Source organism: Caloenas nicobarica, chromosome Z, assembly GCF_036013445.1.
Source record: "Caloenas nicobarica isolate bCalNic1 chromosome Z, bCalNic1.hap1, whole genome shotgun sequence".
NCBI lineage: Eukaryota > Metazoa > Chordata > Aves > Columbiformes > Columbidae > Caloenas > Caloenas nicobarica.
Window position 1 is genome coordinate 3354499 of NC_088284.1, and position 26105 is coordinate 3380603.

The window sequence follows — 26105 nt, forward strand, 5'->3', positions numbered from 1 at the left end:
GCGCCTCCGGAGGAGGGCCCGGCGGTGGCAGGGCTAGAGCGCGGCCGCGGAGGTAAAGGGCGCACCGGGCGGGGAGGATGCGCGGACGGCTGCAGGGAGCATCGAAAGTTTCTTAATTTTTTTCAGTCCTTTTCCGCGCTTTCCCGTCGCGGCTGCCCCGTCCCTAGGGGTGCGGGAGGAGAAGCCGTCGGGCCGAGCTAACGGGCGCGGTGTTCGCGAAGCGTCTTCCCGGGGCAGAGGCGGGTTTCCAGGACGAGGCGGCGGACACGCGTGTTTCGGGATGAACCGCCCGTGGGTGGGAGCATCTTCTTAACGGAGGTGGTTCGCTCGTTTACCGCCATCTCCACACCCGCGGTGAGATGCGCACGTCGGAGTGCCGGGGTGCGCTGATGCCCCGCAGTCCCGGGCACACCCCCGGGGAGGCCAGGGTGGGTTTTGGAGGTCGCCAAGGGTAGCGCGTCCCCACGCTGCGAGACTCGGGGTGGGTGGGGGTGCTTGCGGCAGGGACCCTCCATCCCCTGTGGGTCCCCAGCTGACGCCGCTGTCTCTCTCTCCACCCTCCCCATCCGCAGCTGGAGCAGAGCAGCCCCGCCGGCGCTGAGGCGATGGCGACCAGCCCGCTGCCCGGCCCTACTGACATCTTGCTGCCCTCACCGTCCAGCGCCTACCCGCCGGACCCCATGAACCAGCCGAGGGCCGGCCACGCCGCCATGAAGCCCAACCAAGTGGGGCAGGTGATCCTCTACGGCATCCCCATTGTCTCCTTGGTCATCGACGGGCAGGAGAGGTTGTGCCTAGCACAGATCTCCAACACACTCCTTAAAAACTTCAGCTATAACGAGATCCACAACCGGCGGGTGGCTCTGGGCATCACCTGCGTGCAGTGCACGCCGGTGCAGCTGGAGATCCTCCGGCGGGCTGGGGCCATGCCCATCTCCTCCCGTCGCTGCGGGATGATCACCAAACGGGAGGCGGAGCGGCTCTGCAAATCCTTCTTGGGGGAGAACCGGCCCCCAAAACTGCCGGATAACTTCGCCTTCGACGTGTCCCACGAATGCGCCTGGGGCTGCCGAGGCAGCTTCATCCCTGCCCGCTACAACAGCTCCCGGGCCAAGTGCATCAAGTGCAGCTACTGCAGCATGTACTTCTCCCCCAACAAGTTCATCTTCCACTCCCACCGCACTCCCGACGCCAAGTACACCCAGCCCGACGCCGCCAACTTCAACTCCTGGCGCCGGCACCTCAAGCTCACCGACAAAAGCCCCCAGGACGAGCTGGTCTTCGCCTGGGAGGACGTCAAGGCCATGTTCAACGGCGGCAGCCGCAAGCGGGCCCTGCCGCCCGCCCCTCCCGCCCCCGCCGCCGCCGCCCCCGCCGCCTGCCACCCGCTGGGCTCCGTGAAGGCGGCGGCCGCCGTGGTGGGCGGCGGGTTGCTGAGCCCGCACCTCCTGGCCGCTCCACCCGAGCTGCACCAGAAGCGGCCGCGTTTCGAGGAGGACGAGGAGCTGCAGGAGGCCGTGGCGGCGGCGGCGCACGGCGGCAAGAGCCCGCGGAGCTACCCGGTCATCCCGGTGCCCAGCAAGGGCTCCTTCGGCGGCGTGCTCCAGAAGTTTCCCGGTTGCGGGGGCCTCTTCCCGCACCCCTACGGCTTCCCCGCCGCCGCCTTCGGTCTCTGCCACAAGAAGGAGGAGGGAGGCGGCGGCGGGGCCGATGCCCTCGGCGGGGCGGCGGCGCACAAGGGCGGCGGGGCCGCGGCGGGCGGCGGCCTCTCGGGGCTCTTCTGGCCGGGCAGGAAAGACGCCGCCTTCTACCCGCCTTTCTGCATGTTCTGGCCGCCCCGCACACCGGGCGGGCTGCCGGTACCCACCTACCTGCAGCCGCCGCCGCAGCCCCCCGGTGCCCTGGGCTGCTCGCTGAGCGACGGGGCGGGCCTGCTGCGACAGGCCTTCCTGGACCTCTCGGAGCCCGGCGAGGCGGGGAGCGCGGGGCTGAGCACCGCGACCGCGGGGATGGGCACCCCGCCCGCCGCCGCCCCCCCGCCCGCTCCCGCCGCCGCCGCCGCCCGGGACCCGCTCTTCGAGTCGCCCCCTGGCGGCGGCGGCGCCGAGCCCGCATCGCCCGCCGCCTCGGAGGGTGGTGGCGGCGGCGGAGGCGGCGGGCGGGTCCCCGCGCACCACCCGCACCTGCTGGAGGCGGCGGGCGGGCGCAAGGCGGGCGGCGGGTACCACCACTCCAGCGCTTTCCGACCCGTGGGCGGCAAGGAGGACTCGGAGAGCCTGGCCAAGCTGCACGGCGGCGGCCCGCCCCGCTCCGCCTCGCCGCCGCTGCAGCTGCTGCTGCCGCCGCCGCCGCCCCCGCCCGAGGAGGCGGGTTGCGAGCGGCACCCGCTCCCCCCGCCGCCGCATCCCCCCCACCGCCTCCTCTCGCCCGGCGGCACCAGCTGCAGCTTCGCCAGCGAGGACAGCAGCGAGGAGGAGGAGGACGAGGAAGAGGAGGACGAGCCCGAGGTGGACGTCGAGGGGCACAAGCCCCCCGAGGAGGAGGAAGAGGACGAGGAGGGCGAGGAAGAGCCCCGCGGCGGAGACCCCTTGGCGGCCGGCGGCCGCTTCCCGCCCGCCCGGGGTCTGCCGGAGAAGGGGGGCCGGGAGCGCCCCGCCGCCGGCCCCTTCCCCCGGCCGCCCGCTGAGGAGAAGCCCGGGGAGGGACAGGTCTCAGCGCCGCCTCCGCCCCGGGCGGGCAGCGGCGGCAGCAGCCCGGCGAACCATCCCTCCCTGGAGGAGCAGCCCAGCTACAAAGATGTAAATGTCCCTGCCAGGGCTTTCCCGCTGCCTGCGGCTACCGACACCCGCCTGGGGCGGGAGGGGTCCCTGGGGTGGGAGTGGATGGAGGGCCAGGTACCACTGCTGCCACGTCGGGTTGGGTACCCGCCCAGTCATACACCTGCCAGCCTGTCGGGCCAAAGCTGGGCTTAGTGGGATGTCACCCACTGGGGTCTTGTGGGGTGCCAGGTCTACCCCACCTCCCCATCCCCAAAATCAGACTGGCCCAAACCACCACTGCACAGGGTATGAGGGCTCGATCTCTAGGCCTGTCCTTGTGGGGAGCTGCTTCGATGGCAACGTTGTTTTACAACCGGCCACACCAGACCTGGATGCCATGTCCAAAGGCCAGACCTGGAGCCTTTTTTTAAATGAGATTTATTCCATGGGTGCTTTGCCCAGTGGGCTGTCAGAACCCTGTGTGAGTATTGCTCGATGACTTGACCTCCTCATCCCAGATTAACACATGGGAGAAAATAATCCAGGTCCTGTCTCGGGCCGGCTGCCTTCACCCACCCTGCATGTTGCCAGCAAGTTTCCAACAAGACATTTAATCCTTCCGTGAAGGTGTTTGGAGATGCCATGGTGGGATTCCCCACCATGTTGCTTCCCCGGGTGCTTTTTGTGCTCGCTGTTGATAAACTGCCCAAAACTGCATATCTGCTTCCTGCTCCTTCTCGATACTCATTTTGCATGTTTCGCTCTTTTCTGTTTTTCTAGAATCAGAAGAGCAAGGAGAGTAATCAAGTCATCTTGCCTACAAAAGAGGACACCTTCCTAGGTGAGTTCAGGCGTGGATCTGCCCGCTCGCCATGAGGTGTGGGAATTCACAGTTCCACGAGCCGCGTACGTTTGTCGCCTGATTTTAAAAAAAATGAATCACTTCCGTGATTTCAATTAAAAAAGTCCATTAAACATTCTAATAGTCCCTCTATGGTGGTAATTTAGCATTATATTCATTCTCATCCAAAATGCATCCCTGTGCATGCTGAATACACAGATACATATTTACTTTTTTTTTTTTTTCTGGATTCAGATATTCATTTTCTTTTGTGGTTTCTTGCTGGTAAAAGTGTTTTAAGGGCTGCGTTTTGTTTGAATTTCAGATAAGAACAAGGAGCATAATTTTTTCATCACAGATTCCGAGCCTTCAGGAGGAGATTTCTGGAGAGATATAGCAGGTAGGCTTAGAAGGTGGTAGAGGATAAAGAGACAGAGACTTAAATTCATAATCAAATGTCTGAATATTTAGTACAAGGGTAAAGATAAAAACAATTCCAAGCAAATATAACTGAGAAAAATGCAAATAGGTGGAAAGCAGTGACATTAATAGGAATAAGATTATTAATTGCTGAGCATATTTCAGCAGAAATTTCAGAAATGTATCGGGTTACACAATGAAACAGGCTGGAAAAGCATAAAATGACAATAATTGAAATGTTCTCTTTGAAACCTTCCATTAAAAAGGATCACAGCTTATTGCTTTTAATATCTGTCAGAAAGACATTAAAGGTGTTTTATGACATCTATGCCAACATTTATATTATCTCCATGATAATGATCTCTACACAAAATGTATAATACATTTACAAAAATTACATTATACAAATTAAATGAAACCACCTTTTACTGATTGCTAAATGTCTCCAAGGGGTTTGGGAAAGACGTGATTAGAAGTTTTGATACTAAGTTGTCTATTGCAGTGTCTTAAGGAGAGGGTTTTGTTTCTTGGGAAAAAGGAATCTAATTTTCCATTTATGTAATGCAAACTGCCTTGGCTTTGACTATTCACGGTTAATTGACTGTCAAACGAGGTTGTTATCCTCAGGCAATGTCTGCAAATTTGCCTGTCAAATGAGACAGAGAGAGCAAGCGGGGAAAGAGAGAGAGAGAGTTGTACAAGGAGTGGAAATGAAGAAATGGGATCTTATAGAAATCTTATATAATAGCAGAGAGCAATTGAAAGATCGCAAACATTTGCAAACGTATCCCATTCCAAAGGGTGTTTTTTAGAAACACTTAATAATAAGACCTGCTTTAGCAATGGTGTGTGAGGACGAAATGCATCCGTGATTGAGATTTTTGTAAATTTTGTGGTTGAGGGATCGAGGTTGTGGACCAATGGGCAGCACCTAATTATCTTCTATACGTTCAAATAATTACCACTGAGGGCACAGCAGTGATACTAGGCAGACGTAAACCTTAAGAACCTGAGAATTTTTAGGAATACAGTAGTGTCCTGCAGTGTGGCCAATGTATTTTGGAAAAAATACGTCATTTTTTGTCTTGTATAAAATTATTCTATCCATGATCATTTAAAAAAGTAAATTATGGTGATATTTTGCTTTTTGCTTAGATGTTATAGCTCCTCTCCCTCTAAAACTCCCAAATGTTTCATGTTCATTGATGCTATGGTAGCTATATGTTTATCTTCATGGTAAATTGAAATGTAAATTTTAGTTTTCAAAAATGCCTACTCCTGTGCATGTTGTGACTCTTGTGCAGAGTCTTAAATATATTAAGTAAACTGAGACACTTGGGTGCCCGAAGGTCTTTAGACTGGATCTGAGATGAACTGGCTGTAAAGAAACGCGAAACGTTTAAGTGCTGGTTTCTGCAGATGGTTTCTGTGCATTTTCTGAGCAAGAGCTGTCCCGTTATCTTCAGTGAGATTCGTAGCGGTACGTCTGGGTAGGATTTGGCCACCTTAATCTTGCCCAGAATTAGTGGGTTGTATTTGCTGTGCTTTTCTGCTCCGTTGTCAAAAACGTTCTGCAGAATATCCTGGCTCTCTGATTTCTTTAATATTCTTAATACATTTATGATTTACTTAAAGCTGTGCCTTCCTAATAAGATTTAGAAAGATGAACTGATCCTGGAAATTCCTTTCCATGGGAGATGGACTTAAGTTTATTAACTAAACCTAGCAAAGAGAGTTTTAAAACAAAAGCAGTATTTTCTGTGCCAGAGACAATAATTTGTAAGCACATGTGTTTGCTTTGTACTCTCAAATTGTTAATGAACTTAAAAACTCATAATAAACAGAGCTCTTTCCAAGGCTGAAATAGATACGGGCTCGGAGATCCCGCAGCCATTCGTCCTGCTGGTAAAAATCCCTTTTCTGTGTGGCAGTGCTTAAAATTATTCAAATTCCCATGGCAGTTTTAAGGGATAACTGTGACTAACTTATGTAACTGGTCCATTTTTTTGTTTTTTTTGGAAAAGCTGCTGCTTGCCATCCCGACCCTCCTTCAGCAGCTGGAGTTGAAGGGTAGAAGTAGCTGCATGTGTCTGGTGCACAAAGTCATTGCAAATACTGCGTATTTCTTAAAGAGAAGTTGAGTTCTGTAAACTGTTCCCCAACCAATCTAATTTTTTATTTGTTTAAATAAGAAACATGAGCTCTAAAATAGGATGTTAATAACAGCTTGAAGTCAGCTTCTTAAATCTTGTTACGATTTCCCTTTTTTAATATATTTTTTAAATTTGTATAATATTATTTGGCAGGCATTTCAGGAAAATTCAGAAACAAGGAGGCAGATTCTTATTTAAGTTTTATTATCTTAAATATATATTCAGAATAACTCTGCAAATATTAATGCAATTGCTGTATATTCACTGTAGCTCGTGGAGGGTTGAAAACAGCCCGGAATTATATATGTATCCGACTGGACAGTTGTGTCATCTTTCCTGGCATAAGTGGTAAAGCAGTGGATCCAGAAGTTAAATGACATAAAATTTTATTACAGAAGGTGTTTACAAAAAAAAAAAAAAAAAAAGAAGTTTAAAGTTGAAATGGGGGAAGACAAGGTGAAGTTTCAGATGTGGGACCCAGAATTGCATATTAATACATAAGATTGTGTATAAATACGTGTGTATTTATACACAACAGACAGAACTGCGGAAGGACTGTAGGACTGGGTCCTTTTTTACTATTCCTATCTCTTTCCTATTATCATTAAGGAGCTCCAGAGGTCTCTTTGAATTATTAAAAGAGGGTGTAACGTTGTTGAATTTGTTTTTTGCAAGTCTCACAATATCAGGCGTGTTGTCTTTTTTTTTTTTTTTAATGCTTCATCTTCTGGAATCTGGTGAGAATCTCACCTTCCATTTAAAACAAATCAAGAAATAGAAATTTTTTAGCCCTCGTGCTTCTAGAATAAAGTTATTAAATATTTCCAGATGCATGCATAAGGTTCAGACCAAAAGCCAACTGATTTGTTGTCACTCTAAAACATTTCATATTTTTAAGTTGGTCACAGTTTTCGAACCTTTGGTTTGAAATCCAGAAGCTGTTTTCTCCTCCATCTGTTAGTACTTCAGTGTGGATTTTTTTTTTTAATTGCATGTCCTTGTTCTGAACTTTAAATGGAGGTTATAAGTTAGACTTTATCTGTGCAAAAATCAGAACTGGTTTGTTTTAAAGTTGAACTACTTTCAGGGCAAATTAACACTTGTACCTCCAGATTTTGTAAGATGTATGTATCAGCCCCCGTACAGAAAAGCACTTAAAAGATGCTCATTGAGTTTCCACAGATAGATGTATTTTCCCAAGTCCTGATTATCCTATTGATCGTTGCCCCCAAAAGCAGCATGAATATGCACGATGCATGAATATTTTTGGTAAGGACAGGATTTCTTCAGGACATACACAAGAACTGTGCGTGTCTTAAAGCGAGTAATTAATTGCAAATACAAATGGAGCCTTTGGAGCTCCGAAAGTCTGCCAGTTCGCATCTGCCTATGTATTTTAAATTTTTATATACATATATATGTCTATACCTAGAAGATACCAACATCTTCGCTACTGTGTTTTTTTGTGTCTGCAGACGGCGCGTTCTCCAGCTAAAAATATTGTATTAATACCAGTGGATGTTTAAGTTATGATAGGTCATCAATGCTGTGGTCTTCCTGAGGATAAAGCTCACCTGGTAGGAGCTGCAGATTTGCGACAATTAAATTCCATCCAGGAATAATCAGGCCCGACACTGAGACATGGGTGGGCGAATGATTTGGGTTGCTGGGGTTTGGCACCGCGGGCGCAGCGAGAATTGTCGAGGGGACGAGTTGAGGACAAGGGACAGGGCTGAGAGGTAGGAGGGGTGATTTTTTTTCTTGGTCCAGAGCTCTGCAAATCAGTCGCTCGTTGGTGGAGCTGAGTTGTCTGGGCCAGGTTGGGTATTTTTCGCTGCTGTTTGACGAGCGCTTTGAGAGCTTCCCGGGGAAGGATTGCTCTGGGTGGCCCAGCATGAAGAGGTAACCTGACTTATGTCTGGTTTGGTTTTGTACAGTGAGGGTGAGTGCACATTTCTTTTGGGGAGAGTACATTTAGAAATGTTTCTGTTCATTTCTTTTATTGAGAACTAAAATACGAGCTGCTCCAGTGGGTGTAGAACTAATAAAACGGTGGCATCCCTGAGGTTGTGTCAATGTACAAATTGGGACCGCTGGTTTTCAGAGTACTGATAAAGTAATTCGAGGTGTGTCTACTCACAGCCATCATTTCTGCTTTCCTCTGCGTGTGGATGTTAATGTTCCAGATAAGAAGAACATTTGAATAAACCCAAAATACAACCCGTCTTGTTTTATTCCAGAATAAATGTCTGTGCACCTATAGAGATCGGGAAGAACAGAGCTACCAAAAGCTTATAGTGCAAACTGGCCATGAATACTTCATCCCCTTTTCCCAGCCAGCCAGGCAGAGGTGTAGTTTGATTTTTTGCGGGGAATAAACCGAAATAGATCTCTCTCAAAGACAACTTAGGTGTCCTTACTGCACAGCTTTCCATTTTACATGCTTCTACAAGTTTGTGTGTAGACAAGACCCAAGAGAGTTATGGCACAGCTATTAGAAGGGGAAGCGATTTTTTTCTTAGGCTGATTAAAATTCTTTGGGCTTTCTGTTTGTTTGTTTTTAAACACCTATTTAGCTTTTAATTAACATTTAAGAGAAAGGAAGCTGGTTAAATATTCAATACCTCCTCCCTTTCAATTAAGGTAGAGCAGCACACAAGGCATGATGAGGCCTCTGGGAAGTACGGAAAACGGAGAAGCACAGGCTCCTGATTATCATTTTCAGGGGGACTGGAAAGGTGAAACCTGTCTGATTATTATTAACGTTAACAATAATAATGTCGAGGCTTTGAGCATCAGAAAGCAGTTTAAAAATGCGGTTATTCGTTAAGACCGTATGTGCTGGGTTTTGCCTTTAAATACCTTCGCTTTTCCCATCATGTTCTTATTTTAGGTGCAAGGATGGAGAATTTTCTAAGCCTTTTTGGAAGCTCAGCAAGGAGGCTGCAGCTGCTGGAGAAGTTGTTCTTCATGCTACATGCCCTTATTTTCATTTTGATGCAGTTCTTTCACTCCCAGCGAGTCGGCAGCCTCAAACCACCCAGCCCTGAAAGCTCAACCGAGCTGGAAAAGTGCTATGATCTGTACTAGGATCTAGACTCTTCTCCTTTTTCTTCCTTCCCATTGAAAAATCCACTTACCTTCTCTCTGTGAGTCTGTTATCCCTCAAAATCGCACATAAAACATTCAGAAAAGAATGCCTCAATGAAAGAAATTGATTGGAAAAATATACAATTATTTAGAATTAAATAAATACCCTTCCTAAACTTAAATTCCTTATTTTTTAATTTTGTGTACCCTCATTCATCTAACAAAATACTTCTTTTGTTAGCAATCCTGTTTAAAAGAGAATTATGTTAACTAAAACAAAAATACCATTTTACATTATGGAAACACCTCAAGCCACTGCCTAGAAGGTGACGTATTTTTAAGCTTGCTGTTTCTTTTAGTGTGATGTGACAACTGCAGAAAATACTTTGTGTATATCAAATATCATACAAAAATTATTTTTTTAAAAAACATTGTGGTACATAAAGGGATTTTTAAAATGCAGTTGCTGGCACCAGGTTGTCAGTTATGTAAATGTATACGCCTGAGTGAGTGGTTGCTTTTTTTTAAGGAACAAAGAGACAGCAGATGCTGAAATGCGCAGCTATTGGATATGTTTCATGTACTCGGACCTCAAGGTTTACCAGATATAAGAACGCATTGATTTTTAAAAACAGAAATAAATGTTTTGCAAAAGGATTTCTGACTGCATATAAAACAAGACTTTCCAACTCAACTTGAAAATTAGTTTATTTTCAGGAGCTATTATCAAATGCATGGTGACAGTAGGAGTTTTTAAGTAGCTGCTATTGTATCTGTTGTGTGGTGACCTATTCAGTGCGATTGCTTTTTATTTAAAAAAAAATCAAGATATTCCCTCTGTGATTCTTTCTTCCAAATACATAAATACATGAGTAGCTTTATATGTATCTCTTTCTTGTGATTACTCGTCAGTAAAGTTAATGATGTGTATTTACTGGCTGGACTAAACCAAAGATTAGTCCAATTAGTTCAATAACTGGATATTTACCAAATATTTTCTTAATTATTTAGAGTACTTTTCTACTTCAACTGCGAATCTTAGAAAATCTCCCATTAATTTCAGCTGTAGTGGTATTTTTTCTTTCGAGAACATTTTTTCCTGGCTTTTTGTTCTAAGACGCTGTTCATAGAAATCAGATGAAAATGTCACAATTGCAGAGGATAAGGAAAATAACAACTGTCAGAAAGTTCATAGTTAAGTCAAATGATCATCCACATGAACGTAACACTTTGTGAAGATATTTTAAATTTAATTTTATTTTATTTGTATAGGAAGAGGGCTGAAAGAAAGGTTTAGAGCTAGAGTTAGTTTATGGTTGGACTCGATGATCTCAAGGGTCTGTTCCAACCAAAATGATTCTATGATTCTAAGTAGCAGGAAACAGCCGAATTTTATTATCTAGAAAATTCTTTACTACTATATGATTAAAAATGACATGAGCAACCAAGGACAGAAGTCTCTGAATTGGTTGACCTCTGAGGTGTATCCTTTAGATGCAAATACCACTAATGTCAATTTTATCTCAGCTGGATATAAATTATATCCAGTTAAAACAAGCTCGTGCCATAGAGCTGATAAAAAGAGCTGATGATGGCAAAGAGGCTGGTGCAAAAAAAGGATTTTTCCCTGTGGATTTGGGAAGAGGGTCCTGCCCACCTGGATGGTGTGTACTTCGCGTTGTGAAGAGAGGAAACCGAGTTATTTTCTGGTCTTCAAGAGGGCTTAGAGTGAAAGCCGGGATCAATTTGGCAGGCGAGGTTTAAGAGGAGCGCTCCTACGTATCGCGGAGACACCAGCTCTTGTCTGCAGGAGTCCGTGGTATCGGTAAATACTTTCTACTAGCAGCACATAAAAGTCTTACAAACATTTGTGCTACACGCACAGAGATATGTAGATAAACCTCAGTCTTACTATTTCTACATATTATTTTTCCTTTTTACTCCAGGTTCTCTGAAGCAGTTGCATAGTAAGGACAATACCGATTGAAAAGCAAATCAATAACTTTTTTCTTTCTCTTTTTTAAGGTGAACACACGCAAGAAACCAATTCACCTCATTCACTGAAGAAGGATGTAGAGAACATGGGGAAAGGTAAAATAAATAAAGGCCTCTTATGTTATAAAACTGCTCTTTGTTTTAATAGAATATGAGGATAATAGGGGGCACTTTTGTTCTGCACCATATTTTAAGCTTGTCAAGTAACATATGAATAATATATGGACCTTTGGGTGGATATAATTGAGATTAATGCATATATATCAATCAATACATGACACTGTAATATAATACTTTAAAATAATATATTACATTGATTTATATTCATGGCTTTCTGCACAAAATCTATTGTAGGTCTATGCAACACTTTTTTATAACTGCTAAAATATTTTGTCTTATAGTAATGAATTGCTCTGCAACTGTTCTTTCAAGAATTATTTATACAGATTAACTAAACCACTTTTCTTTTCCCTTTGTTAGAGGAACTCCAGAAGGTTTTGTTTGAACAGATCGACTTGCGGAGGAGACTAGAACAGGAATTCCAGGTGTTGAAAGGAAACACGTCTTTCCCAGTCTTCAGTAAGACACATCTCTGTGGTTTTGGTGTTATCTGTGGGTGGCTGGTTGTTGTCAGATGGTTAAAATGGGAGAAGGATGTTCTCAGTTGTGTTGCCAGAATCTTTGGTTTGGTTCCGCTGAGATTGATGGCGCTTCTGCGGTGGCTTTTCAAGCTCCCTAAGCAGATCTTTTGCAGGGAAAATCTGAAGCTGGATGTCTGTTGTGGTGTATATTCTCCTGGTTTTGATAACATTGAATACAGCAAGTAGACAGAAGGATGCCTGGGGCTTCTTGGGGTACCTTCTTGGAGGCTTTTGAAGACAGGGTACGTCATAGTCTTCTTTAGGTGGTTTTAGATGATGCTGGAGAATTGATTTGGACTGTGTTTAAGTAGAAAGACCTGTTTGGATTTTTTTTCTCTTGAGATGGGCTCTTTGAGGTGGTCCTTTCACCATGGCTTATGTGCGCTAGTGAGGGGTGATGGGATGTGCTTAAATAAAAGAAAACAAAATGGACAATCAGTAGGGGTTTCATAAAGCTCCCAGGAAGTTCAGCTGCAATGCACATGGTTATGGAAAAAAGACCTATTGATTGAGACCTTTTGAATTACACTGGTAGCGACACGGGAAAACACACTTCCAGGATAAATCGCATGTACATCAGGGCAAGCTAGAAGACACAGTGCGGGCTCTCCAGCATGTGGTGAATGTAGTTTTACAGAGCTGGAGTGCTCAGGGCGCCTCCGTCAGAACTGTTGTGCTGGCTTCTCTGTCACGACTCTGTAGCTGCCTGTATTGACAGTCCCCACAGTTCAATATTAAATGCAAGAAAAAGTGTGTTTGCAGCTGTCTTTGCTTCCTCATGAAGTCCAAAGGAGATCTGACAGCGTCTCCATTCAGTATTTTCCTCGTGTTGATGATGTGAGGTTTGTTTAATACGCTGCTTTTTAAAACTCTCGATTTTTGTCCTTGTTTTCCTGTGAGACTGGATGTGGACAGAGCACTCACAGTAAACCTAGATACATTAAAACCTTCCCAGTCTAATTGTCAGGCTCTTCTGCTGTTTGCCAACTTCTCTTAACTCCTGCCTGACTAAAATGTTTGTTTAGCGCTCAGTGCAAAACGCCCTCGTGCCAGTTTATCACAGTTTCTTGAGGAATTTAAAAACTCTTTTGTTAGTCCTCCTGAGTTCCTACATAAAAACTCCAGCGATAAAATCCAGTATTACCAGTAAGAAAGTCAACCAAAACCACTGCTGCATGGTGAGGAATGTTGCACCTCCCTGGATTGCAGGAAAAGGTGGGAACACAGACAGAATTTTCCTATTATTTAAAGAAAATACTTTTTTCTCATTTCTATAGGATCAGATAGGGTAAGTTCAGGGAAGTAAGGGAGTGTGATGACTTGGAGAATGACTCCATCTTTAGCCCAAATATCGAAAGATGTAGACAGCTTCATAAATAACGGAGAAGAGCTGTCTGAGATGATAGAGATATTAATCACAGGAGGATAACCTCATCCTTCAGTATAAATCCAGTCATTGGGTTTGGGAGTGAGGCAATTTTAAAATAATTTGTGTAGATCAAAACACTGATGTGTGGTATTGGTGAAATGGCATCTTGGAGTTTTGCCATTCAGGTCATTCATTTATCCATTTGCTCTTCTACGGTAAAATTAATGCTCTGTCATTGCTGTGTAAATAAACACTGCAATTAAACCACATGAAATACATCTCAAATAAAAGAAAAGAACACATAGGGCCAACCAAGGAAGTGGTGACTGTGTATGCCAGCTTGAAAAATATGTGGTTTCAATGTACCGCAAAGTAGTGGTCAATTTTCTTCAGGATTAAAATAGAAAACAGATAATGTGCTATAAACAATATGTACAAGTGACCGTAAAACCTATTTACAGATTTAGATTTACCAAAAAATCCCACCCTCCTCTGCATACAGTAAAACAAGAAAAAAGGGTCTTTGTAAGGCAAATAAGTGTAAAATCCAAGATAAGTGCAATTTGTCCTCTAGAACAGTATGTGTTGCAGCAAAAGAGATTGGTCTGTTCCAGGCTCTCACTGCTGCTTTAGCTCAGGTAGTGGAAAATATTTGTTTTGCTAGGTTTCCTGAGTTACTAGAAAACGGCTCTAGGAAATGCTCCTGTGAAGTTACCTGGAGTTAACTTGAAAGTCACCTATTTCGGGGTCTTGCCTGTGGAACCAAGCACTCTTGGGGCATTACACATTAATATTATAGCATCAAACCACCTCCCACAGCAGCACTATGCGGTGTTGCGTGTAAACGGTGTTGGGTTTCCACGTTCTCCTCATGGAAATCACTGTTAAATGAGAACCAATCTTATTTTCAAGCTCATTGAAATGTGACCTGTGATAATTTATGAGCCAGCAGACCTTGTCTTCTGCTGTTTGCACCTTTATTTTTTATGTTGCTATTATACCTGAAAGCTGCAGATGAGGTTTTCCTTTGCCTTCCTCAACACAGAGATCACTTGAAGAAAATAAACGATCAGATGACTTGAAGAAAATCAAATAATTTGCTGTCCTGACAGAAGTATGAGCACCTATGCACAGCTGACAGCATGTTCTCCTGGAACCCTCCGCTGTTTCGTACTTTTGGTGTTGTCTGGCGCATGTTTTGTCCGGCTGCATTTAACAATGTGGTATTAAAACGGCAGAGGGATAGTCCGGATAGTTCAAGTATTTAATTTTGTGTTAAGAAAGCTATTTAAATATTAATATCTTTTCTCTTGAGTATTGCTCATGGCTTTGTCTGTAAGTGTTCAGACTCATATAAATGCTGCTGGAAAAAACACCGTCCTTACCATTAACACCCCATTTCCACCGTGAGCTTGGACATTTGCAGGGCAGGACTGAGTGAGATTTCTGAGCTATTTGTTCCAAGAGGTGATGAGCCTGTGAAGAGCCCGTCAGGAGGAAAATGCTGAGGAGAAAAGGAAAATTTCTGTATGTAGTCTACTAGGAGTGAAACTGGAGTATCTCAGTAGTAGCTAGCACAGATTTATCAGCTTTTAGCGACCAGGACAGGAGGTGGTCACCTTTTTACACTGCACATCTTTTTTGTGGGGCTAGGAAGACAGGAATTGCAAACCTGCTTTATTTCTGTCAGTTTCTTTTCCTGTTTGAGTTGGAGTAGAGGGAATGGGCTGAAAAATTCTGTGGGCATTTAAGTCTTTTATGTCCTTTTTTCATGTAGCTGTGCTGGACAGTTTCACCCTGACAGATGTTCTCACTCTTTCTTTGTTTGTTTGCTATTTTCTTTTTGTCCTAAAGTCTCTCCTTGCCTTTTAAACAACTTTTGCTCATCGGGAGAGGGGAAAATCCTTATGTGGATGAGGAGGACAGAGCTCTGCCCCATTGTACTTTCTTCTGGCCCTTTCCCACGCTCACACTTGATGGGGACACATCCCCTTTCCCCGCAATCGAGGTTGTAGAATCATAGACATAGAGGTATAATACATCCAATACATCCTTGGTTTTGGGATTGAGAAGTCGTGGCGAGGCTGTGCGGCTGTTTTGGGAGCGGGTGAGCTGCCAGCAGCTTGGGCGTCTGCGCAGCGCAGAGTGTTAATAGGAACCGCGTGTTCTTACCTGGGCTCAAATATTTCCATTGCAATTGAGGTGTCTCTGTGACTCCTCTTACTGTGCTATCGAAGTATCTCGCAGCCATTTAATCCATTAATCCTCCCAACACACTTGGCAGATGGAGCAGCGCTGTTATTTGTGCTTTAGTGGTGATGAAAGGAGATGTGGAGAGACACACAGAGCAGGTATTAAACCCAGGCTTCCTGAGTCCTGGGGTAGTGTCCCATCAACCAGCATGATTATTTAACTCTTTTAATCATTTAGTTTTAAATAAACCATTTTTAGCTGCCTTTGAGTGCCCTTCTCCAAGCTCTGGGTGTTGAGGTGCTCCATGCTGGTTTTTATTGATATTCACTTCAATACCCCTGTGGTTTAGGACAGGTTTTAGTCTCCCAGATCAATATCACATTGGTTGGGATGGGTTTTCTTTCCTCTTCCATTTAATGGTCCATCATTGAACCCAGGTCTCCATCATGCAACTCTCCAAGTTATTTACTTCTTGTCAATAGTTTTGTTTATATTTTTCTGTCTTTTTTCTCAACCTCCAACAGCAATGTTATGGAACACAGACCAGCAGTTAATCTTCTACCAAACAAAGTTTTGTCTGAAATGGTTACTGAGGAGGAAAATAAGGGAAGGAGGAGTTCCTGGAGCAGGAAAGCTTTCCTGTGCTGTAACCCAGCTCTCTAGGATCTGTTTTTCAAAGACATTTTCCCTTCTGGGTTCCACATCAGTCTTTACGGAGCTTTAGGTTGAGTTTTGCTCAAAGCCATCAGTGCTGTTACAAACTACAAATCAAACCCTGCAGCCTTGAACGCTTTCTGTTCTCACATATTGGACATCCTGTTGATGTCAACTGATTTATGCCAGAGCAAAGAAGAGATATTTTTGCTCTTCCATGTTCGTAGAAGTTTGACTAGTGACTGCAGAGTCTGGCCCATTGAGAAAATCACTGTGAGAGTAAATGCTAATGACAAACTCAGCAGCCTACATTTGCTAATTGGGGAAGCAGCTGAATCCGATTTTTCCAAGTTTTTCTGTTGTCTACAGTGTCTCCTACTAGAGAAGACATTTTTGTTAGGCATGCCTTGTAATTGGGTGAAGGGCTTTGTAGTGGTTGACAATTCCTCAGTAGCGATTTGGTTTGATTTAATTTGATTTATATGAATTCTGCTGTGTGGTCTCTGTTTTAATTACTGCATCTACTTTCCCCCCCACCACCTCTTACAGATAATTTTCAAGATCAGATGAAGCGGGAACTGGCATACAGAGAAGAAATGGTACAGCAGCTACAAATTGTGAGTTTGCCTTCTCTGCTAAAAATGCTATGAACTGTGGCTTTATGTTTTTTAAATGCACTCCTCGAACTTTTCCTTTGTGAGCCATGCAAATGTACCGAGCTCATATTAACCTTACACTTTATGAGACGTAAGCGTGCAGTTCTCAGCTGGTTTAGAATCTAATTATCTGGAGATTTACTTTCCTACAATAACCACATGGGTCTTCGTGTTTCAACTAAACGAAATGTGTTGACTCAACACTGAGAGGTGGTGCTTCAGAGTGAAACGTGAGCACCGAATCAGTAAACCTTAAGCAGTTAAATGTTTCTACCTTGTACAAGCTGCATTTCAGCCCTGAGTAGGGAATTGGTGTGAGTCCCGTTTCTCACTGAAAAATAAACCTTAAGATGTGTCTTTTTTTTTTTTTAAATTTCAGCCACTAGAAGAAGTGCTTAACTCAGCAGTAAAGGATCCAGTTGCCAAAACACAGTTCAGCGTATGCACACATTGCTTGTTATTTTAAAATCGAGAGGGATTTTGCGTGTGTGCATTAGTGCAACTATAGATCATTACACAGAACTGCGCTGTTTTGAAAACTTGACATACTTAATCCAGTACAAGCAAGGGGTGGAATATGTGAAGCAGTTTCTTACTCAGATACTGCTTAGTGCGATATTAAGAGCAGGGCATCGTGACGGGTGGCAGGTTGTCAGCTAATGCTTGATTTTCTGGTGCTTTTTCTGTGATCAATCTGACATTATTCAACAGGGGTTTTTTTTGAGGCAGGCTTGCCAAATATTCCCACATACCTGAATCAGCCCCTGTGCTCAAGCATTTAAATTTTCTTGGTGCTTGTCACACATCCCAGCGCGGAGAAGCTTTCTGATACTGTCATTTTCTAATGGATGGGTTAGGACATAAAAATAAAGCTGAAGGCCAGGTTTGTCAAGCCTATGCACCTCTGCTTAGAGGCATTTAGGAGCAGCCTTATTTTTAGAGCTGTCGAACATTCCCGTTCCCTGTTGCTGCTGACTTCAGAGGTTTCAATGAGAAATGGAGGGCGCTCAAAGGAGGTTGTTTACGGAGGAAATTTAAGTCCAGAACATCTTTGGAGATTTTTTTCTGCTGGTTTCCACTCTTTTGCTTTAACGTGTCCAGTTGTTACCATGTTCCTCTTTGTCTGCAGATGCCAGGCAAGGAGTTTGGCTCAATCTGTGAATTATATTGTCACAAAAGATGGTAATTAGGATGCTATCCTGAAAAGTACTTGCCCTGCTGCTTTGAACTTGAGGCAAGTGACCCGATTCCTGCTGCGGATCACATTTAAGCACAAATTCTGTGGGTCCACTTCAGCATTTTCTTGTGTCAGCTGAACTTGGACCTAACTCTCCTCCCAGGGAGAGAATGGATTATCTCTGCCATTCTCTTTGTAGCCTTGCTGTGAAGTTTTTTTCTGAAACTAGATGTCCCAGACCTCCAGCCAGCCAGCTATGGTGGTTTTTCATATTTACAAGAAGTGGAGAAATCACAAGGTTCATTGTAGTGCTTTTTCTTGGGCAAGAAAAGAAATATGATCGTGTAATTCACACCCTTTTCACTTGCTTATGCCACAGAAAGACTAATAGTCATTTTATCATTAAACAGCGCCGCTTGAATGTACTTATAGAGACTGGTTTCAATATTAAATGTTCTACACCAATAATTCAGGACCTCTTCACTCACTGTGGCTGCCTGAGTTTAATTATTATTAATAGAAATATTGCCAAATCATCAGTAAGTCTTGATGCTTCTGTTTGGGTATCCCTCTTGGTATCATTGAGGTAGGTTGTGTATCAGCGAGACCAATAAAAGGATGTTTGCGTATGAAAAATTGAGAGACTGCTGCAAATAACTCGCATGTTTGTTTAAGCTGGGTGCAGAAGTCTCCAGTGATGTTCTGGTTGATAACTGGGATCAGCACTTTCGATGCGATAATCCTTGCAGTTACTTAATTCATTAGTGTGAATATATCTTGTCTGGTTGTATCTAGAATTTAGAGTAATGAATTTTATGTGCTAACGATACAACTCCTTTGGCCATTTTGGGTTATGACATGGATGAATGAAAGCTTTTGGTGCAGAATACACAAAAAACATGTTTAAATCTGATTTTTTTGTGTGTGTTTTTTTGTTGTTTTGTTTTGTATGTACCTGGAACACCACACCATTGCTTTAACAGAGTTGCCCACACCTAATATTCTTGTTAACATAGAACTACAGAGAGAAAAGCACAAGTGTTTAGTGCATACTCAGATCTTAATTTTACTTACAGCTTCATAGGTGTGTGTAGGATTTGTAGGATTAACTTTGTAGGATTAACTTTGTAGGAAACCTTTGCAGGATTAAACTCAAAATTTACTAGTATAACAAGCCACAGGACTTGGCTTGCTTACTTTTTTTTTTTTTTTAAATTTTACAAACAATATGAATGCACGGTGTCAGTTTCTTTTGGCTGTTCTCACAGCTGAAGGATTATATGGCTTAAATTAGTCCTTCCTGGAGACTTAGGCAGGATCCTGAGGGCATCTCTTGTAACAGTGGGTACCAGAGTCAGGTTTTGCCCTAATGATGACTTCACTCACTCTGAACTGGAATTCTTCAAGCCGCAAAACTGAGTAGTCAGACTTTCAAATAAACTGCCTTGGCGTGTTTGATGTGTCAGGCATGCCTGGAATACAACAAGCTGAACCTAAGCATGAAATACTTAACCAAATATAATTGTTTTTGAAGACTTTCTAGCGCAAACACCCACCGTAACCTGACAGTTACTCAGAAAGGACTTCTTGGAGGTAGCATTTCATGCCCCGCCAGTACCAAACACTGACCGTAAGGCTTTTATTTCCCATTTCTTGGGTGACATTGTGTCACTGCGATGCGGAACGCGATGACAAATCGCCACGTCTGGATGGCGGCTGGGCCGAGTGGGTGGCCGCTCGGGAGGCTGGCGTGGGCTTTGGGTGCCCTCTGCCGCTCTTGGCCATCACTGCATCCGCAGCGTTAGTATTCTGCGTTAAAAACCTCCGTTAGATCACTGCTTAATCAACGGGTGTTTATTTTAACGCTATGTCTGCTCCAGACTTTAAAAAAAAAAAAAAAAAAAAAAAAAAAGGCTTTCTAAAAATCAGGAGTAAGGCTCAGATCATTGGGAGGATGGAGGGTGGGTGCTGTTGCATCCTCTGCGATGGATGTCGCCGTCTTTGGATATAACCTGGCTCGGTATGTAGCTAGAACAGTGGGGTGTTGTGTTGCCATTGGCAATTTCTGTTGAGAAAGGAGTCGGTCAGAGTATCCAGAGCAGCTACCAGAAGGTATCGCAACCTGTTCTTGCCAAGCTCTTGGCCAAGGCATCATCGCATTGAACAAGAAAATAGATATTAAATCACTGAATGCTTTTTTCTCTTCTTGCTCTTTCAAAGTCCTCTCTCCCAAACTGGCGAAGTACAGTGCGTGTACTTGCAGGTCATATGTAAAACATGGGTTTTACATATGAATTCAGGCATGGACCATCTGTTTTCTGTTATTAAGCTATACAGAGAGGGCCGCTGAGAAGAAATTATTGCCCAGCAGGTCGGGATAAATTCCAAAATGCCACATGTGGTACGGCCTCAGAAGAGCTCACCTGCCTTTAGAGTTGTTGTTTTTTGTCCGTTGTGACCAGAATTAACCTGTCAGGACAGCCCAGCCAGCCCAACGCAGGACTGAATCATCTCCTGCTTGACACTCCGTACCTGTCTGGTATTGTCTTCTGCACAATTGTGTTAGTGGATCGAATTTAAAAAACATGAACTTTCTTCTTAGCTGCCTGGTAGGAGAAAAAGATCAGAAGCAGCATTCCCAGCATGACCATTTTGATCCTTTTATGTTTTTGTGAAGCCCTCTAAACCATTGCCACAGAGAAGAAGAGCACCAAGCAGCAAATGTAAGGTCCTGCAAACAGGCTAGGTTGCTTAATTTCTTTGCTGGGGTCCTTTCCAAGTTGTTTTATAGGTTCCCGGGAAGTGCTGACCACAGTTTTAACCTGTCCATCAGGAAAAGCTAAGGTGGTGTTTGTCACCCGGCCATTGTTATTTAGATAATTAAAATTGAATAATGATCAATCCCCCTCATTTTACAAAGGAGTAAAAGGCAGAAGGTCTTTGAGACATGTTAGAAATGTGAATTGTCTTTCCAGCTCAAGTAGAATGTGTTGTTTTGGTTTTGTTTGGGTTCTTTTGAATTTATTTGTACTCCCATGAACTGACTTTCTCCTCACTAGCCTAACTTTGGGCTGATAATCATGTTCAGAGCTCAGAACTGGATCCAGCTGAAACCCCTCTGATATTCCATGGCCTTATACTCTCAGTGCTGCTTTGAATCAACCATGAAATAAATCAGGAACTATCTACCTGCAAAATTGATTTCTATCTCTGCATCATCTTTCATCCTGATCTTTAAAGATTCACAAAGAGTGTTTAAAAGAAGAAAACATCCACCTTGTGGTAATGGTGTTAGATCTTTAGAGGTATGAAATCATGTTTCTCTGAGTCCTACTGTAATTAACAAAAGCACTAGTGGGTTTAATTCGTATTTTAGGTTGTATATGGAAAGCAGGTGCTTTGTACAACTAATATATTCATGACACAAACAAGGAATATCTGCATTTTTATATGCCGAGACCTTGGTCACCGCACACCTGTCACTCCACATTCAAAAAGTGGAAAGAGGAAATAGCAGTGTTTTATTGGGATTTCTGGTTTGGGCCTCTGCCTAAAGTGGCCCAGCCAGATTGATTGACCTTGACAAGAATGTTAGAGGCAAACATTGGTTCAGCGGAATTGTTCTTGGATGTCTTGAGCTGCAGCTTCTGCTGAAGTGCCTGTCCACTGACAGGTAATAACAGGTAAAAGAGCATTTCTGGAACTCTGCGTTTACTGTGTCTTGCAGACTCCAAGGCAGATTTCATTACCTTGCCCACCATCCTCCCAAAAAGGAAACCAAAAAAAAGATATGTTAATATTTTTTCTCATTAATTTCTTCTGCTGTGCTTTAGCAGTTGGGATGATACTGCAGGTCTACTTCTGTGTGTTCCGCTATCTTCATGTGACTCCTGGTGGAGTTCTTCTCCAGATTTAGTGATGAGAATTGGGAATATGTCCTTTTGATGCCAAAGGTAGCATACACATCCGTGAGTGTATACAGAAAAGTGAGCTTACAGGGGCCATTTTCAGCACAATTTTGTTTGCCGCTGTCTGATTTTTTTTTTTAAGACAGGTGAGCTAAACTTGTGTCTTGACAAAGCATCTGGGTATGTCTTGGGTTAGTAGGATGGAGCTGGACCTCTTTCTCCAGTAAACTCAAGTGTTAAAGAAAAGGAATGCCTTGTAGAATTAATGGTTATTAAAACCAGACACATTCTAGAACATGCTATTGGCACTCAGATTCCTCTTCCAGCTGTAAAAAGCTCAGTAAGGCCTTTTCTTCTGCTTAATCCCACCCATCGTTCCGTCCAGAAGCACCATGTGTGCAGAGATTGTAGTTTTCCAGTGGCATTTCAGCCCTTTCCTGCATAAACATACTTTGCATTCGGAAGGGCTGTCTTGGCCGAACAGGGTTCTGTCTGAGGTCTCAGGTGCAGTGTCTGGAAATAAAAGCTGTTTAACTAAAACGATCTAGATACGCATTAGATACTTGGGGTACTGAAGATTCCCTCTTCAAGGAACAGAAGTCATGGTGATATGTCGTGTACCCCACCTAGAGATGGGATGTGAAGGCGAAGTCTCCAAAAGAGGATGGTGTACAGAAGCTTTTTTGATGTCCGAGCATAGTGGGGATCAAACACTCGCTTTAGAAATTCATCCCCATTCCTGTCCTGCCTATCCATGGTTTGGTTCCTGCTGTGGAGCAGACTCAGAGCTCACAAACTGGATTTTTTAGCAGGTGAGCAGCACCCAGGATCAGACTAGTCTGAAGAAAAATAAAACAAGAGAAGTGCAGTATGGACACTGGATCTTTCTCATGTCCCATACAGATCTGCTCCCGTTGTTCCTGTTAATATGGACTTAGTCATAAGAAACAGATTTCTTGCTGCTTAAAACCAAATTATCCACAATTGCGTTATTGCTGGCAGGGGTGTGCACACTTTTCGAAGGGCCACGCGTTGGATCTTCGTGTTGATCCTGTCGTGCATTGCAGCAGTTACCGTGGATGTGTGAAAGGAGATTGTATTGTCGTGAAGAGCCCTAAATACTATTCTACTGCAGCAGTGGAGTTATCAAATGCTCTTCCAATGACAAAAGTAGAAGATGACATTGTAGGTGATTTAACTCATGAAGAAAGTAGTCATTTCCCTCTTGGACACCCACCTCTCCCAGTGTCATTTATTACCAGGAGGACGGATAAACCAACACACATTGAAAAGATGCCGATGTGCCAAATATAGCGAAGAAGTGGATTAAGAACAGTTAATTTCTGGCAGAATGTACCCTGTTGTATTATCTAGGTCAGTACGGCTTGGGAGATGTCCTATATAATTGTCGGCCACGCAAACCGATGTTGCCTGTTGGCCATTGTGAGTGGGAGTGAGGAAGAAAAAACTTGGTGAAGCATCACGGGTCTCAGCTGAAATGTGCTTATTCAGGCAGTTTGTTTGTAGCTCCCTCTTGAATCTAAACTGTGCAAATGGGTGATCAAGTAAACAGCTTCTTTGCCTATAAGATCTCTGATCCTGAGCCTGCCCTGCTGTTTTCCTTACTCAGAAAAGCAGGGTTGGAGATGACGCTGCAGATACCACACCTGACACCAGGCCAGAGACATGCTGAGTGCAACACACGCAAACGCCCTCACAAAATGTGGATATAACATAATTAAAACTAGAACAGGGGTGCACAAGAACACGTGTTAGGTGTATAGTCAGTGGATATGGATGTAAATTCACATCCTTCTAGTATGTTGCTGTATGTAGGGCATGTCACTTGAACTCCCTGCATTTGCCTGTCTGTTCCTCTTGCTGTTCGTGCAGCTTAAGGCTTTGCTCCTGACTTGAGCGCAGCCTATTTGTCAGCTTGCAGTAGCGTATTTGACACTTTTTGGGAATATATTCTGGAGTGCCTGGCAGCAGAAGCAGGTCACCTCAGTGTGCAGCAGCACCTGGGAGTGTAGGGACATAGATTTAATGATCCCAACCTGAATTCTTCCAAAAGGCAGCATCGAAGAACAGTGAATTTGTAGTCACTTCGATTCCCAGCTATGGAGAAATCTCAGAGCAATTTAGTTTTGTTGCATTCTGAAGGCCCAGCACTGAAAAAAAAGAGCAGCCCCATGCTGTATTCCCAGTAGCCCGCGAGCACATCATCCCGTGTTGTTTCTAAATATAACGATGTTCCCTAATATGCCTATGTTCTCTGTTTTTTCTCTAATTATTTTGTTCCACTTCAGTGGCTTTCTTCAGATTGGTGCAAATCGGAGATAACTATTATGAACTTCCTAATTATGGGGATATGAATGTATGAAGTCTCATACTCCCACCCTGCTGTATTTCGGCTGTGCAGAGGTCGGCGTGTGTTGCCTGCTCTGTTACAGACAGCTGATTTTTGTCATCTCATAGGTAGCAGAACGGCTGGCGACTTGATTTTTGCCAACGACTGATCTAAACAAACATCGGAAGACATCTTTTACATTAGATTTTAGGATCTGTTGTTTTAATATGGACCATTTTAATTTTATTTCTGCTTCAACATTCTTGCATTTTTATAAATAATTCAATCCTTTAAGGCATCGTTTTCTAAAATGATATAAGGAGGCAAACAAAACCTTTCATTTACAGGGATTCCAGCTTGGATATCATAGAATCATATTGGTTGGAAAAGACCCTTAAAACAAAATCTATCAAATCTATCTTGTTAGCCAAACCTTGGCATAAAACGGTGGCTTTGTTTCTGTGTCATTGCAGATTCCCTATGCAGCAAGCTTGATCAGGAAAGAAAAGCTGGGTGCACACCTCAGCAAAAGCTAAAGGTGAGCTTGAGGAAAAAAAAGCGATTTTATTCCGTCTGGCTGTCGTGTTTTCCTTTGCAGGCGTCGCAAGAATTAAGAGAATCGTCCTGTTGCATGGTGTTACTGATTCTGGTCTAAAAAGGTCTGTCTGTGGAGGTGTCGTGCTACGGTCTAAAGCAGATAAGTGACATGTCACACGAATTACGAGGCTTTGCTGGGGTAGGACGTGCCACTAGGTGAATCCAGCCCTAATCGCCTGAGCACTGGAAAGCGGTGACAAGGAGGGAAATATGTTGGCATTCACACTGCAGTAAAAGTTCACACGCGGGCAGGTAGGAATTGGGTTTTTCTGCCCATAACAGAGCTTCTTCAGCTCCAGGAAAGAGGAGTGTAATTTGGGAGCTTTACAGAACTACACCAACGTTGTCCTCTGTAATTTTCTCCTGCGGACACCAATTACCCCATTGCCCATGTGCAGGATCTTCCTAAACCCAACACTGCATTTTTCAGGAGTGTTTTTCAGAAGTGCTCACTTAGAATAAGCGCCATCTCCATCATCAGTGTCCTGGGAGATTCCAGTTTTGGGTGCTAAAGCCCTAACATTTAAATGATATTCTCTTTTTTTTTTTTTTTTTTTTTTTTTTTTCCCCAGTGAAACAAGAAGATTAGGGCTTGGGGACAGAGACGCAAAAAGCCAGTAACCCTGCTGTTACACCACAAAATCTGGTTTGCGGATTCACTGAAAAAATCCCTGAGGTGGGGTTAATAAAAAAGGGTTATTCATATGTGGAGACCTCAGTAATGCACAAAGTACAGGTATTCAAGAGAAAGTCGGGGGCATTTGGGAAGGTTTTGATAGTTTAGATGAGATGGAGGTTTGCCTGAGCTACAGAAGAAGCAGATACTTAAATATAAAAACATTAGGAGTAACGAGATAACCAGTATCTGTGGCCTTGAGCTCTGCCTACTGAGATAAGGAGATTAATCTAAGCATCAAGTTGGTCTGTTTTTTTTTTTTTTTTTTTCTCTTGTGCATACTTTCTTCCTGACTGCCAGCATTTGCCAGTTGAGTCTAGATTAATCTGAGCGCTGACTTAAAATAAATTCAGTGATATTATTATCCTGAATAAAACAGTATGCCTCCCCCAGATGAGACGCAGTGGGTCCTGCCCGGAGCGCCTTGTCCTGAGCTCTGATTTACAACAAAAAATCTGCCTGAGGATGGCAGCATCAGACGAACGGTGCTGTTTGTTCCCAGCATCAGGTTTTCAGCAGCTGACAAACCCTGCGACGAAGATGCTGGTGTCGCAGCTACGAGCCTCTCCTGCTTATTTTCCGAGAACGTGAAGGATGGATGCATTTCTCACGCTGTTTTTTGTTTC

General features: G+C 44.0%; 1 protein-coding gene across 1 annotated transcript; it reads left to right on the forward strand.

The window, feature by feature from the left end:
• The first annotated feature begins 605 nt into the window (after positions 1–605).
• SKOR2 (SKI family transcriptional corepressor 2) lies at positions 606–24742 on the forward strand. The gene is made up of 7 exons (XM_065657278.1): positions 606–2798; positions 3540–3600; positions 3926–4000; positions 11289–11354; positions 11739–11837; positions 16665–16732; positions 24680–24742. The coding sequence occupies exons 1-7, from the start codon at positions 606–608 to the stop codon at positions 24740–24742; spliced, it is 2625 nt and encodes an 874-aa protein (XP_065513350.1).
• The last annotated feature ends 1363 nt before the right edge of the window (positions 24743–26105 follow it).

Coding starts and splice junctions, on each gene's coding strand:
- SKOR2 (XM_065657278.1), top strand. CDS start 606: ATGGCGACCAGCCCGCTGCCCGGCCCTACTGACATCTTGCTGCCCTCA. Junction 11,838..16,664: donor CACGTCTTTCCCAGTCTTCA/GTAAGACACATC, acceptor CACCTCTTACAG/ATAATTTTCAAGATCAGATG. Junction 16,733..24,679: donor TGGTACAGCAGCTACAAATT/GTGAGTTTGCCT, acceptor GTGTCATTGCAG/ATTCCCTATGCAGCAAGCTT.